The following is a 16,030-nucleotide window of genomic DNA, read 5'->3' as shown; positions in this document are numbered from 1 at the left end:
CTGTAAAGAAAATTTTTCTCCTGAAATAATTTGACATAAATGTAAATCCAGGCTATTGTTTTTTAAAATGCTTGAAAATACATTTAAAGGTAAACAGAAAATCAGATATTATTTTACTAATTTGTAAGTTTTTGTGCTGAAGTTGAATAATCTGTTAATCTTTGCACAAAGTATATCAATCAGGAATGGAGGGCGTCAAAATCTTGCTTGCAGAAACATACATCGTTTGTATGTTTCTGTTTAAAGTTTAAAGCTTCAGGAGAATCTCTGCTAAAAAAATAAATAATTAAACACAATTTTAAACATACATTGTTTCATACATGAAACAATGTATGTTTCATACATTTGCGCAGCAGGTGGTGCTGTGGATTAATGAATTACATGAATTCATCTGAATGTCCAGTCAGTTAGAACTGAATATACCTTCAACAAACATGAAGTGGTGATACTTGTCTTCATTAATGTGCTTTATATTCATTTTTCTTGTTGAAAAGTATTAAAAATCTAAATCATACAATATCTATCAGGCATTGTTTTAGAAACCAATGACCATTAACTCAGTCAGTAAAACTGGTTAAATTACAGAAACAAACTAAATTCAGTTTTAGATAAATAAGGCGAGTTAATCTCAAATCCGACCAAATGGATTAGTTGTCCCGTAGCTTCTTTAATTTTATAAACATTTTTCAGCATGTTTAAAAATGAGTTCTTTTGAAAAATAAAGACAGATTACAAAGAGCAGCATTGGCAGGGGAGGAACAGCTTATGCAGAACCAGATCTAAGAGAATGTGACATTTTCTTTAGACCATTGAGTGTGAGAGAATATGACAGAAACATGTACATAAAAGGAGAGCAAAATATTTTATAATCTTTACCAGTTTAGGAGATTTACTTGGTCTATCATGAGACACAAATAAGGTCAACTGCATCTTAAAATATAAATATAACTTGCTATCATATGAGACACGTAGACTGACCTGTTGCTCACTTCCTGTGGAAACTGATGATGGGTGGGTCTCGCCGTCAGAGATGGGTAAGAGAAAATGTGACTACCCTCTTTTTCCCAGAAGAGAAAGTCATGTTTACGAGTTCAACTTTATTTTTTTCTAATCATTTATAATCAGTACTAGACGCTGCATAATCTCCCTCCCCTTGTCATGCTTCTAGTGCAACGTCCTTACTGGCTACATGTAAAACTGTGTTATCAGATCAGAGCTGAAATCCTGCACCGGGCCTTCATTTTTTTTTATTTATTTTTTTTTACTAAAACTGCCAGAAAAATGTCTGCCTTTACTGTTTTTTGACGTTGTTAAATGGTCCCTGGGTCGTATTTTTACTTACAACTCCACATGACATTTCTGCTAAGACAGTAAAGATGGATGAATAGTCCGTAATATTTCTGCCTTCTTACTCTGTGCGTCATTACAAAGTGTCAACATGTTTAACACTTTTTGCATGCAGTGTGTAATTTTATCAGCAAGTTGGTCATGCGTCTGTTGCAAGCGTGCATGTGTCTCTGTGACCACACCCCAGCTACACTAAAAGAAACTGGGCACTTCAGCATATTCCATTGACCACAGCAGTACTGCAAGCATTTGCACATCCACAGTTCCAGAATGACTGATAGAACAACAGACAAGGACTGTAGAGCAGTGGCCTCGTATCCCAGAGCCTCCCCCGTGTCCACACCATCACCCCTCCCCACCCATCATTCCCTCACCCCTCTCCCCAAAAGACTCCCATGTAGTTCAATGTAAATATGTCACGTGGCTTGTGGCCCACCAGCTCAAGTGCATTTGTTCTGTGCTGATTGTTTTAAAGGATTTTGCCTCCATCAACAGAAAGTTGGGGTGATAACCTTTTGGAATTCAGCCTACAGCTTCCTCTTTGACGATTTGCTCACTCCTGGTTTGCACTCTCTCTCACTCTCTCCCTGAGGAAGGGCTGATTCTTAAGAGGGTTCATATATCCTGAGGAATTCAGGTAGGTTGATGTGGGGTGGTCTTCCTTTTTACAATGGCTGACTCCACTCAAGCCAACAGGTGCATGTCTTACGTGTGGGCCATAAAGGCCTTCAGAAGCTTTTGAGAGTTTAGCTGGAAGTCTTTGCATCTCTTCTGTCAGTTTTGTATAATTCTTGGTGAAAAATGTAGCACATGCAGAGATAATAAGAAGTCTACAATGAAAATATACATGTGTATCTAAATATTAGGAAATGATGTTAATTTATTGTGGAGCTTTGTGTGGTGTTAGAGATGAAACTCACAAGTCAGCCTCATGTGTTTCCACTTCAGTCACATCTCAACATGCATGTTTAGAATAGAGACTACAGTCAGGACCACCAAGACCAGAATTAAAGTCCAAGTTCTAAACTTTGCTTCTGCTCTGCCTATTTGGTTTTGGTTTTACCTTTGAATAACACAACTGATTTGCAGAACTGGGACAAAGCTGCTTGGTACTTACAAGTTGGTCGAGCCTTGAGTCAAATCCCAAATAAAAGCATAAATTCCCAAGTTGAGTCCACAGTCAAGGCATTCAAATCCAGGGTTATGTCCCGAGTTCTACACTTTGTGTTTTATTCTTATACAAGTAAGTTAGCAAAATTTCAAATGTTACAACAGTCTAACAAAATTGACCAAAAATTGATTACTTTTGATACTTAATTGATACTTTTCTTACACAAAATTATATGGCTCATGCATTTGAGTAACTTTCTTAAAATGTTTTATTTTTGTTTGTTTTTTATCAGCAACTGTTAACATTTGCTGTGTTTCATTGTATTTTCTTTTTTTTTTTCTTTGTCAAGTCTGAATAATGCTAAATCTTGTACCTCAAGTTAAAAATATCATTTTATTCAAGTTTTAGGGCACAAATGGATAACTACGAGGATATTTTATACTATTTTTAGGTTGTTGGTTTTTCAAACAACTTACTTCATGTCTATAATATCACTTCCTGGACCCATAATTTATTTTTCAATCAAGAACATTTACTTAGCTGGAAAGCTGACATATATTAAATATTATTCCCTTAAACTGTAAAAACTGAGAGCATTTTTCAACACATGAAATATTTTCATGTTTATTACTGTATGTTGAATCACATAATTACTTCTCTTGTATTGGCAAAGACTTCCCAGGAGTTCTGCACCAGAATTTCGCACGAAGTATGAAACGTAATGACCAGAACAAACTTGTTCTAAGTATGCATGAGTTCTTTATATATTACATTTTGGTCATATGCTGTTCTGTGTTTTTAAAATAAAAGGAAATAACCCACATGTGTTGGTTAATAGGGAACTCCAAAGCTGATGCAAGGTTTTGCTAGTAACAGTGCATCGACTGCTACCTATCTTGTGTGCCTCTTTGTCTTCTTTCTACCGGTTGCCCAAAATATTGTCTTGGAGAGAATTTGCGTGTTTTAAAGGCTTTTGAATTTGACATTTGACAGTCAGATCAAAAATGATGGAGATACCACTCAAGAATTACAATATTTCTTGCACAACAATGGGTTTTCATCATTTAAAGCAGGAATCAAACCTAAAACACTTGGTTTCATATCGGGTGCATCATTTTAGCTTTTAGAAGACCATTTCACTTCAAAAAGAACAATTGTGGTGTGTCAATTTTGTGAAATCCAGTGACACACAATCTTGCCTCTCTCCTAGTTGCCAGTGTAAACCTACTGATGACTAATTATGTTAATATTTAATTCAGGAAATATATAATCAGCCTTTGCTTAAAATAACATACTTTGTTTAGCTTGTGATAACACCCGAGTTCCACTGAAACAACTCATATTCAAGTGAAATGATGTCAATGTACTAAGGTCCGAATCAACTTCCCAGTCTTATGATTTTATCAACAACCCAAGTATAAGGTCTTTAAATAAGTGACCTGCATCTGACTTAAGTTCATACATTTGCTAGGTTCACATTTATCAATAACTTCCATACTTTTACTGTTTTTGCAGTGCACTAAGCCTTTGCCGGCACCTTAGTGTCACTCATGATGTACAGCTTCATGGGAGGGGGCCTGTTTTGTGCCATTGTGGGAAACATCTTGCTGGTGGTCTCGACAGCAACAGACTACTGGATGCAGTACCGCCTGTCGGGCAGCTTTGCCCATCAGGGCCTGTGGAGGTACTGCATGTCTGGCAAATGTTACATGCAGACTGACAGCATTGGTGAGTTGGATGTTGTAAGTGCATTCCCTGAAATGCTTGTATCCATTGTCCTTTCTTTTAACGTGTGATGCAATAATTTCCCAACTATTTTATAATAAAATAAAGTTCTTCAAGTTGTAAGAAAAATGGAACCTCAGAAGTGCAATGAGTAAGGACAGCCACATCCTCATCTAGTCTATGTGATATCTGCTTTCCTGTTGACATGTTATTAACAAGCAGCTTCGATGAGTCACATCACTAAGCCGTGCTTCTTTGAATGTTATCTGTTTTCCACCTATGAACTCAGTTTCATAAAGGACATTTTTGATGTTTAAAATCCAAAACATCTGCACAATGAGCATTAGAATTTATTCATTTTAATAATTGTTTCTTAGTTTGTGCATCACATTAAAACTGCAAATAGTAAAGCTGCAAGAAATTTTCATTTAAACCACAACAGCTTTCATGACCCTAATTGTGAAAATACATATTCTCTTCTCAGTGATAAACATTTAAAAGGTCTTGATTTTGAAGGAAAAAAAATTCCCAAGAGAGAAAGTCTAACTTTCCAAATCTCTTAAACCTCTTAGTTGACGGTTTGAAATACAAACTGTGACTGTTTTTAGTTTGTTTACTAATTTGTTACCATGTTGACTAAAGTGGTAATAATTTTAAAGTTGTTTTTCCTACACAAACCAGAAAATTCACAAAATTAATCATTCAGAACACTGTTTCCACACAAAATACACATTGCAGACATTAATCAATAATTAATTGAGCACACTCTATTTCAAAACTAGGATCAATTGAAATGTATATGTGATTGAAATGAAATTATTTTTGTAAAGTTCTTTGAGATGACCTTTGTTGTGAATTAACCGTATCCATATAAACTGAGTTGAATTGGATCAATTTTAGATTCAACTACATTTAAAGATCTTACAAGAATAGGATTAATTAAAAACGATTCAAACTGCATGTACTGCCTAGTCAAATTAATTAAATTCCTCTCTTACTAAGCTTACTGGAATGCCACTCGAGCTTTCATGATCCTTTCCGCCATGACCTGCTTTGCTGGCATCATCGCGGGAATCCTCTCCTTTGCTCACTTCTCCGCTTTTGAGAGGTTCAATCGCTCATTTGCTGCAGGCATCATGTTCTTTGTTTCAAGTAAGTCATAGATTCAATAACAAAAATGCAACCCCCATTTTTTTTGTTGTTTGTTGCTACATTTATCAAAGGATTGTTTAGAATGGAAATCATAGAGAACATTGACATCTGTTTGTCTAATAGTTGCCAGGTAACAGTCAATTGAAGGGACTGTTAATTTTAAGGATAGACATCTAATAATGAATCTTTGTCTTCACAATAGCTCTCTTTGTCCTGCTTGCAATGGCCATTTACACGGGAGTGACTGTGAACTTCCTGGGCAAGCGTTTTGGTGACTGGCGTTTCTCTTGGTCCTACATACTTGGCTGGGTGGCTCTACTCATGACCTTCTTTGCAGGTTGGTTAACACTTTCAAGATGCAAATATTTGTTGAAATATTGTGTTTTACTGATGATAAACATTCAATATTTCAAATTAAGCATGTAAATACCTTCCAAGCCATGTCTGTCAGGCGAGATGGGAATGGCGAGGAGTCAGAAATAACAAAATCCAATAAAATTTTTTTTAAAAAAAAGCTAAACCAATTCAAGTCAAAGCAAGATAAAAGAAAACATTCACAACAGGACAACAACTGTTGCCCCCTGCTATGCCCGCTGTTTTAGAGGGCTAAAGTGGAGACGGATTTCTGGTTCCTCCATGTTTTTATAGATTGAGAATACTGTGCCCGGGTGTTTCCAGCACACAACTGTTGCCCCCATCTCTTTTGTTTTTTCTTTATACAAGTGTAAAAACAAAAGTAACAACTCAAACCAAATGACATCACACCCAGAATATCCAGCGTCACTTACAAAGAACTATGAAGGTCTGCCTCCGGACCACTTCCATCTCACCCGAATGTCAAGCCAAAGGACATTTCTGCACATACTATTATTTCACTCTTGTTGTGAATGTTTTCTTTTCTCTTATCTTTACATGCATGTTTGTTGTGAAAAGTGCCCAGTGTGGTTAATAATTCTGTCTTTACAACTCATGTTTGTTTTACAGGTATATTCTACATGTGTGCCTACAGAATGCACGAGTGCAGAAGAGTGGCAGGCCCGCGTTGAAGCAAGCAGGAAATGACACTTCAAAGCAAAAAGCAACGAAGGAAACCCCCATTGATGTCATTAGAAAACTTTTTGAGGACAAATAAAATCAGGATGTTTGCAGATATCAGAAATATGTTGTTTTGTCAGAAACAACACTTCAACGTGTTGTTGACATAAACCTGAGAATGATAAATGCAAGCACCTAATCTGTTCTGTAGCCAACACTGGTAACATTTTGCTTTACATTTTATTGAATTGCTCTCTTATGTAAAAAACACAAGTTAAAGAAAAATGATATTGAACTCATACTTTTCAGCTTTCCAGTGGAATATTAAGATGTGTGCTAAGAAGCCCAGTAGTCCCTTCATTTAGGACTCTGACCCAATAAAAAACCCAGTAAACAAAATCATAGTCAGGTTATAGCTCCAACTAAGATTTTGTGTTTGAAAAATGTATCTAAAACTTTCAAGGCTGTCTCTGCAGACACTAGGCCTAGGATGCCTGGAGATTCCATTTGGATCAAACAACTTTAAAATCCAAATATATTTTTAGATTTTCAATGTTCATTTCTTATTTAAGACTTATGATATTTAATTAACTTCTGCAAGGTGGATGGGGCTAGGTTTTTGCTGTAAATATCTCCAAATTTATAAAAAAAACTTAATCCAGATTTTAATGAGTTGCTCTGCCTACTGTATTAAAATGAGTTCACATTTCATTTTCTTTGCCTGACATTCAAGTAAATCAAAATTTGAGTGAACATATTTTAAGCCTAATAGCAGGGTTCAAATGTGAGTAGCTGGAGATAGTCAGTACACGTAAATGTGCTTTCCATGGTTTATGTATTATCAATTACATCTCAGTGAAAGAAAAATATATTCAGTGAAAGGAAAAAAAAACATATTTTCAATTTTGATCTCACAATGGTTTTGTTTGAAAGCAAAACAAAACCATTGTTGGATACTGCTGCATGGGCAGCAGCCAACATCTACATTGTAATTCTGTATGAATTACATTGTGCTGGTCCAAAGATTTTACTAATGCAAAATAGGACAACATATATGTCTTTTTGTCTAGTAGTTGCCAGGCAATATCCAAATTAGGTGACCTTTAGTTTAAATCAAATAATTGTCATCATTCATCACTTTGTATCCAAAGCAGTATGAGAGCTTGCAGAGTTATAATAAAATAAATCATCTCACAACCATCAATTACTGAGAAATAAGTAAATACTGCAGTTATAAAAGAGTAAAGTACTCTCTTTGTTCTCATATGATATATAAAAACTGTAACATGCAGAAGGCCATTGTTTAAAGGATTTATTTAAAAATCAACACATTAATGTTAACAACAAACAGGCCACCTCGCATATATGAAAATGCACATTTCTAATTTTGTCTTTGTATATATTTCCTGACAGGTTAATCATTACAATTAACTTTAATTGTTTTACAAGTACTATCTTCATGTGTACTCAGAAAAAGCTGCTTGTACATGGTAGCAAACGGGAAACAACATGTCAAAGATGAGGAAGCTGTCATTGATTGCAGCCCTGGCTGGCTTCCTGGCATTTTGTATTTGATAAAATGCCACTGTCAAATACATCATGTGGGATGGAACGCACATTGATCATGAATTAGTGCCCTAAATTTGTCCCTTTTCTCCATTTGCACCAGTGCTTTCTGAAAATTGATTTTTTGCTTGTGAAGTGAAAAACAGAGGAGGAAAAATAGAATATAATTGGATCAATGCAGGTGTTCAACGTGCTGAGCAGCAAAGTGTAGTATCTCCACACTGGGCTTTGTTGCTGGAAGTAACCCAGCAAAAAAGAGAAGTTGAATGGTCCAACAGAAATGAGGAACACAGCAAAAGTTCCTAAAGCCATGCCAATAGCCTTCCTCTTCTTCATCCAGGATATCCTGGGACGGCTGTACAGAATCAAAATTAAGCGCAGGTAGCAGTAAGCAGTAATTAAAAGAGGCACAAAGCAGAACAGAAAGAAAAACTCCAAACGCACTGGGAGGAGAACCTCCAGTTGCTTCTCTGTGAAGTTTTCATAGCACATAGAAGAGTCTGAGCTGGACAAGGAGGGGTGGTGCTGGATGATAAAAGTGATGCTGCAGTGTCCCATTGAGATCACCCAAATAACAGCACTGATAATGATCGGGTACACAGGTTTCTTGAGGTGTTGGTAGATAACAGGAAATGCTGCTCCGATGTAGCGGACCACGCCGATTGCCATCAGCAGCAAGGAGCTGGTGTGGATTGTGGAGAAAAAGGTAAAGGAGGTGATAGAACACATAATGTTGGGCAGATTCCACTGCATCCCTGATGCTGCCTCGTGCATCTTGAGAGGAAGGATGATCAAGAAGAGCAGGTCGGACACAGTCAGATTCAGAAGCAGGATGTCTGTTGGAAGAGGACTGTGGTGGATTTTCATGCTAAAAGCATAGAGAGCCACCAGATTGGCAGGAAGTCCAATCAGGAAGGAAATGATGTAAAATGTCAGAATAATCTGACTTTTCACCAATGAATTCATCTTGAACCTGACGGTAGGAAAATAAAACTGTCAAAATGTATATTGTAGAGACAGTATATAGAAAACATTATTCATAAATGCCAACTGCACTGCTAGAGAGTAATTCCCAAATAATAAAACAAATATATTTGTTTGTAATTTAGTTGCCCTAAAATAAGAAAAATACTAATTAGAAAAAACCCATATATATGATAAAACATGTCCCAGTTTTAATTAGAAATATAATTTATATATCCTGTCATAGCCTCTTGTCAATATCATTTTGTTTCTGTAACAGATAATAAATTAACTTTATCAGATAAATGGGTCTTCTCTGGCACCAATTTGCTCAAATCTAAACAGAAAATATTGAATTTTAGAAGCAAAAAAACCCTACATTTATTAATTTACAAGATAAAGATATGTACTTGCCTAATGCAGCAGTCAACATCCAACGTTTTTATTGTCTTTGAGAGCAGTGAAAATTAGATGCCTTTTGACTTCAATGATGAGTTGGTATTAAATGAACAGGAAACAGCTCTTCACACTAAAGACTTTAGTGACTCATACCTCACTTCTCATTTCTTAACACCTTCAAGTTGCTATTTATTTCAATTCAAAACTGCACTACTGTACCTTGTGCCCTGCTGTACCCTGTCTACAGTAGAGTACGGAATTAAACCAAGCTTTGGGTTGCTTTTTGTATGTTGTGTGGACTTTTAGTAGGTACTTGGTCATTTTTTGCTGAGCTTTTGTCTGCTTTTGTTGCTTTTGACTTCAGAGCCTACTGTGCTTTATTTTAGTATGTTTGTCTGATTTATATCTCTGCTCACTTTTGTGTTTACTCTAATATTGCTTAGTTGATGTTTTCCTGTCCTCTGTTTTCCCCCTCGTGTTCATTCAGTCATTCTCTGTACCCAACCTCCCTCAGCTGTTTCGATCCACTTTCCTCCAAGTTGCTTCTTCTCAGTTTATAAGTCTATATAATATAAGTTTATATATAAGTTTATAAGTCAGTGATCATGTAAAAATCTGTGTTGATTTCCCTCTGATCCCCCTGATGTGTGATGTCAGGTTTTGTTTCAGCACCACAATCTCTGACTAGGAAGGTCATTCTTTGACAAACACAGATGTGGTTGTGATTTCCTTTTTCAATACTCCCTAAAGGAGTCTACCCAGTCAGTTTATTTTTTTCCTGTAGGCTTTTAAACTCTTCTATTGTTATAGGTTTTGAGTTACCGCAACTTGAGGCATGGAATACACAATGTTAAACAAAACAAAAAAACCTAAAGCTTTTTAGCTTTAGGTTAAAAGGCAGCATTTATTAAAGCTGCCTTGTGGCTATAACTGCACTGAAATATGTAAGTTAAATAACTAGAACATAGGATTATCATGATATTATCCTTCTAGTCTTATTTTCTTTCCAGCTGAATCTAGAATTTAACATCAGTCCATTGTGATTACATGAACTTCAGTGAGGGTTATGTAATCACCTTCAGCAGCCTCCACAACAGCTCTCTGTATAACAATGGCCAAATATGTTTTACAACTGTTTTAGCGTGTTTTAGTGATGTTTCTCTTTGTACAAGGATTGGACAGCAACAACCATTTCCTCTCTGAAGGTTATTTAACACATACAAAATTATTTTTATGATATTACATATTACTGGAGGAATTTATTCAGTTTGCTAAAATTCACGAGACAGTGTAAAATGGTGTGCCTTTTTCATTCAGAAAGAAATCCCACATTTGCTGCAGTCATGAGTTGGTATTTAAAACTTTATTTCTTTAAATCAATACATTTTTAAAGCTCTTAGGATATTGAAACTAATCACATGGTAATCTAGCTTCAAACCCAACCACATATAAAAATACATATTTTAATTACAGTTTATTTGTTTAATTTGAATATTCTTTCCATACATGTTATCTTGTTTTTGATCTATGTGCAAATGAAGACAAATGAGTTTCTTTTTACTTTTCATACTTTTCCTTACTCATTAATTCTATACATGTATCTACTGAAAGCATTAGTGCAGAGTATCTCACCTACTCTAAAGGAGATGAAGTAATAGGCCAACCATAATAAATTAATCTACGAAATTAAAGCTGACATCTTCCTCGTGACTTATAAATTTGCGAAGCCTTCTAAAAAGATTAACCAAGGTTTTGGGTTAAGATACAGCTAATAATAAACAGCAGTAGGTCATTTCAACAGAACTGAGTTGAAAACAACTGAATAAAGAAACCATAGAGTGCTACTTTAAAAACAAATAGTAGGATTAAAATTCAGATTCAGGTTGAACATGTGCCCCTTGTTTCCAGTTTTACATCATTAACACGATGCTTTCTGAAAATAGATTTTTTGCTAGTGCAGTGGAAGATTGAGGAGGAGAAATAAAATATGATGGGATCGATGCAGGTGTTTAATGTGCTGAGAAGCAAAGTGTAGTACCTCCATTCAGGGCTCTGACCCTGGAAGAAACCCAATAAATGAGAGAAATTGTATGGCAGAACACAAATGAGGAACATAGCAAGAGTCCCCAATGCCATGCCAATAGCCTTCCTTTTCTGCATCCAGGATATCCTGGGACGGCTGTACAGAATCAAAATCAAGCGCAGGTAGCAGAAAATGGAAATTATAAGAGGTACAAGGCAGACCACAAAGAAAAACTCCAAACGCACGGGGAGGAGAATCTTCAGTTGCTTGGGTGTAAAATTCTCATAGCAGATAGAGGAGTTTATGCTGGAGAGAGATGGGTGGTGTTGGATGATGAAAGTGATGCTGCAGTGTCCCATTGAGATCAGCCACATAACAGCACTGATGATGATCGGATACAAAGGTTTTTGCAATCGCTGATAGGCAATAGGAAAGGCCACTCCTAAGTAGCGGACCACGGCAACGGCCATCAGCAGTAAGGAGCTGGTGTATATTGTGGAGAAAAAGGTAAAAGAGGTGATAGAACACATAATGTTGGGCAGATTCCACTGCATCCCTGATGCTGCCTCGTGCATCTTGAGAGGAAGGATGATCAAGAAGAGCAGGTCGGACACAGTCAGATTCAAAAGCAGGATGTCTGTTGGGAGTGGCTTGCAGTGGATCTTGACACTGAAGGCATAGAGAGCCACCAGATTGGCTGGAAGGCCAATCAGGAAAGAAATGATGTAAAATGTCAGAATAATCTCACTTTTCACCACTGACTCCATTATGGACCTTAAACAAAGGAAGATACAAAACATTTAAAATGCCTGTTAGAGTCACTGGCAATGGCCAATTTCACGAATGTATAACAATTATTTTGACTCATATAACAAAAACAAATTAAATCCCTGAATTGCTTCATTTTCTTCAGTTTTGAACATTATGTCAATTATCTTGTGCTTAAATTTTTAAAAATGCACTGCTGTGTTTATAGGCAACACAGCAGAAATCCTCTGTTAAAGATTTCCACTGAGTCAGAAAAAGCCTTACATGAGACTTTTTCTGACACTACTCGCATTTCAGATCTAAGACAAACAAACAGAAGTTATACCTCCTCTTAGCTGTAATACAAATTACAGCTAACAATATATTTTAGTAAGAATTTTCTTTGATAAGAGAAACAAAGCTTGCTTACCTGAGGGCATGTAAAATGCTAATAAATCACAAGTCTTTGCGTGCTGACTTCAGTTAAGCATATCTTTGTTCTATGTGTCTCAGTTTAAAGATGACTTGATATAAAATGATGCAACCCGGAAACACGTCCTGTAGTCACACTGACACATGACAGAGCCTTATTCATCCTAAGCTGAGCAATGACCATTCACCTTCCAGTTAATATTAACTAATATGCAAAATTTAATTTCCTTTAAATTTTCCATATTAATAAGGGCCTGCTTTCTTTTTGAGTGAACTTTGAACTAAACAGAAAACATAGCTTTCCTGAGGCTGAATGTTGTGCATCAACATTCAGCTCGTGAGAACCTCAGAGCCTTGGTGACTGTTTTAGAATATTTATATACCCAAAGTGGTAGCAGAGTCTTCATTGGGGTTTTCATAGCAGAGTCCTTTTGAAGTGGCTCATGCTTGCATTTCCTTTTGGCTAAATATAATCATAGCAATCTGTATGCTAAAAAATATCACTTGATATTTTGAACAATGACAGCAAATATAAATATCTACACACTTACATTGTTATTTATTTGCACAAAGAACTGTGCTTAAGACAACATAGATACAAACAACTATGGCTGCTTTAAATATGTTTTGGAAGAAGAGGAACTGCAATGGAACCTACCGTGTCATAATGAGTTTTCTCAATGCAGTCATCATCTATGTTGCTGTATACACCCTGTAGAAATGAATGCCTGAGATAAATACTTTCAAACATTCAGTGAAAATTAAGTTTTGAATATTTTTCGAAGTGAGAAAAGCATATTGGTTTAACTTTATTTAAACAAAAGGAGCTAAATGGAGAATATGATCACTTTCCAGGGATTATCTTTTAATCTGCATGAGAACCAGTATGTTGTAAATCAATGATTTACCTTTCCATAAATGAGTTTTGAGACTGGCTCTATCTCATGTTCTTTGTCACAAAATGCATTTTTCTGTTGCTGCTGAAGTCCCATTGAAGTCGTCATGTCTTCCAAAAAGTCATTGTCATAAACACAAGACCAAATGTTTTCCTCAAGGTTACTTTCAGGTGTCTGTTGGTTTGTGTCTGAGTCTTTTAATCTAATAAAAAGCAAAAGAGGAAAGTTAACACAGAACCAGAAGTGATGGTTGGACTAATATCATATGTTTTTCTTTCATGTGTTTCAGTTATTGTCTTAGATTAAATTGTGGTTCATTGTTTTAATTTTGTAAAGCATAAAAGCAATTCTCTCTACCTTAGTGGTATGTAGTACCGTTCTTCCGGTTGGACAATTGTTGGAGACTGTTGGGGCCTTCAGAAAAAAGCAAAGGTATAATTTTGATGTTGCAAATTAAATTAAATTTCTCATAGCAAAAATAAAAAACAAAAAAGATTACAATCTAAGACCTGTCAATTAGTTGTAATGTAAACTTTTTAAAAGACAAGGAGTAAAGACAACCAACCTGCTCATGTTCAATTTTCGCTTAATACAAAATGTGAATCCCAGAATCAAAATACATCCCATAAACATCAACCATAACCACATAAGCGATGAAGCTGCAGAAAAGAAGACATAAGTTCAGATAGGACATAGACAAAAGCAGTCATCACCAAGAATTTAACTTACATGTTTCTGACGTAATGTTTAAAATCAGCAGCTTGGTGTCACTGCCAAATTCATTCCAGGCTTTGCACTTTACATTGTCCTGGTTTAATATTGGCAAATTAATTTCCCCTGACACTACATTTGCCCTGATTGTATAGTTGGTGGAGACTGATGAAATAAGAGAGTCATTTTCAGCAATATCCCAGGATATGGAAGCAAAAGGGAAAGCCTCCACGTGGCAAAAGCACCTCAGAAGATCTTCCATCAAGCTGCATGACGACTCGGGAAGTATGGTTGGAGGATCTAGAAAGATGGAATAAATTATTTACTTTTATTACAAACTGAAATCTCTTGACTTATATGTTTTAAAATGGTAGCAACAAAGCCAATGCTTCAGAGAAATCACTACGAAGCATTGATTTGTGGACAGGGCTGAAAATGTTTCATATGAACACAGCCTGTAGCTATGAAAGTTACACAAATTCTGTCAGAAGAAATGGGTCAAAATTCCAACAATCATATGGAAAAAGGGATACAGCATAAAAAGTGATTCTACTAAATACTAAGGAAATGTATATCTATACACGTCTAAATTTTAACAAAGTAAAAAAAGGTTGAGCATTATCTATCATTGATTATTCTGACATTTAGGAAAGACATCATGAGGCCATTGTTGTATATTAAATCAAAAACCTGTTAAGAATGACTATATCTGGTCAATACTACATTGTCAGATTTCGCTGTAAAATTTTTTGATGCTTTTATCCACTAATAATTACATTTAAAAAAAATTAATAATTTCCGTACACTGAACAAGTAGAGCCATCCAGTCTGATTGTCCCACTCCAATGTCATTGTAAGCCATGCAGGACAGAGAAGTATTTCTAGTAATGTTGTGAAAGGACATTATTCTCGTAGTTGAATTTATTTTGCTGTTAATACCCATCTGCCTTATAATCCATGAGTATGTGTGGGGTTTAGGGTTACTATTAACAGTGCAATTTGCAGTAATACTGCCTCCTTCTATTATCATGGGTTTTTCCAGTTTTATCTTTACATTGGCAGGTTTATCTGTAGATACAACAAATTAAACACAAATCTTTAATGATAAAATTCATAGGTAAATAAATGTTTGTGTTGTTGTTCATTTGAACTTACAATATAACTTTCACTTACCAAAAACATTGAGGGATATTTGAGGACTTGTTGTGGTCAAAGTCCTGAACTGAGCAGAACATCTAATTTGGGTTTTATGCATGTCTTGAGTAGCTATTCCCCGCAGTGTTTCTCTGTAGAGCCATAGGTTTCCTCTTTTTGAACTGAATGTCACTGAAGTGAAGTTCTGTAGAAACTGGCTTCTGTACCAGTGAATTAAAGGAGGGGAGTATGGACAGGAGTGCTCTATGCTGCAGTCGACCTCGAAAATACTTCCTTCCAGGATTACACTCTGTACCGATATCATGGGGTCTCTTTTCTCTAAAAATCAAAGTGAGAGAGTAAATCAAATTGTAAAATACATGATATATTTTTATTTTATTCTTTTAGGTATGGTTAGAATAAACTACAGATTGATCATGCACTGCTACAGAGAAAAACAATTTTAAAATTTCAAACAATTAAAATGATTTAATATTAAATATAATCAGAGTAAGAACAAAAAACTTTCTTGAGCAGTTTTTAATTGGAATCAATCCTTGATGTGAAAATATCATTGCCCTCTTTTTTAATAAACTGTTGGGTGTGATTTTTCAAATTTTTTGGTTCAGTTTTACAAGTCAACAAAATACCAGCGTATTGACTAGTCTGTCAATTCAAGTTACTTTGTAAATAGAACTTGTTTCACAACATGAGGTAGGTAAAAAAAAAAAAAGCAACACATTATGCCCTGATCTACAGAAATTCAACAACAAATTATAAACAAAGTTC

The 16,030-nt window shown here is 35.6% G+C and overlaps 3 protein-coding genes across 3 annotated transcripts; 1 reads left to right on the top strand and 2 right to left on the bottom strand.

Moving 5' to 3' along the window:
* The first annotated feature begins 1,765 nt into the window (after window positions 1-1,765).
* Window positions 1,766-6,580, top strand: LOC102231259 (lens fiber membrane intrinsic protein-like). Its single transcript, XM_005808560.3, has 5 exons — window positions 1,766-1,984; window positions 3,974-4,186; window positions 5,186-5,335; window positions 5,538-5,672; window positions 6,320-6,580. The coding sequence occupies exons 2-5, from the start codon at window positions 4,009-4,011 to the stop codon at window positions 6,379-6,381; spliced, it is 525 nt and encodes a 174-aa protein (XP_005808617.2). The 5' UTR covers window positions 1,766-1,984; window positions 3,974-4,008; the 3' UTR covers window positions 6,382-6,580.
* A 1,196-nt stretch (window positions 6,581-7,776) lies between these two features.
* LOC111608186 (free fatty acid receptor 2-like) lies at window positions 7,777-8,917 on the bottom strand. The gene has a single exon (XM_023331470.1). The coding sequence runs from the start codon at window positions 8,900-8,902 to the stop codon at window positions 8,000-8,002; it is 903 nt and encodes a 300-aa protein (XP_023187238.1). The 5' UTR covers window positions 8,903-8,917; the 3' UTR covers window positions 7,777-7,999.
* A 1,734-nt stretch (window positions 8,918-10,651) lies between these two features.
* On the bottom strand, window positions 10,652-12,651 carry LOC111608162 (free fatty acid receptor 2-like). Its single transcript, XM_023331366.1, has 2 exons — window positions 12,499-12,651; window positions 10,652-12,095 (listed from the first exon to the last, which is right to left on the bottom strand). The coding sequence occupies exon 2, from the start codon at window positions 12,086-12,088 to the stop codon at window positions 11,177-11,179; it is 912 nt and encodes a 303-aa protein (XP_023187134.1). The 5' UTR covers window positions 12,089-12,095; window positions 12,499-12,651; the 3' UTR covers window positions 10,652-11,176.
* Window positions 12,652-16,030: the final 3,379 nt, after the last annotated feature.

This window comes from Xiphophorus maculatus, chromosome 3 (genome assembly GCF_002775205.1).
Source record: "Xiphophorus maculatus strain JP 163 A chromosome 3, X_maculatus-5.0-male, whole genome shotgun sequence".
In the NCBI taxonomy this organism is placed as follows: Eukaryota; Metazoa; Chordata; class Actinopteri; order Cyprinodontiformes; family Poeciliidae; genus Xiphophorus; species Xiphophorus maculatus.
This window is presented reverse-complemented; position numbering and strand designations above follow the sequence as displayed.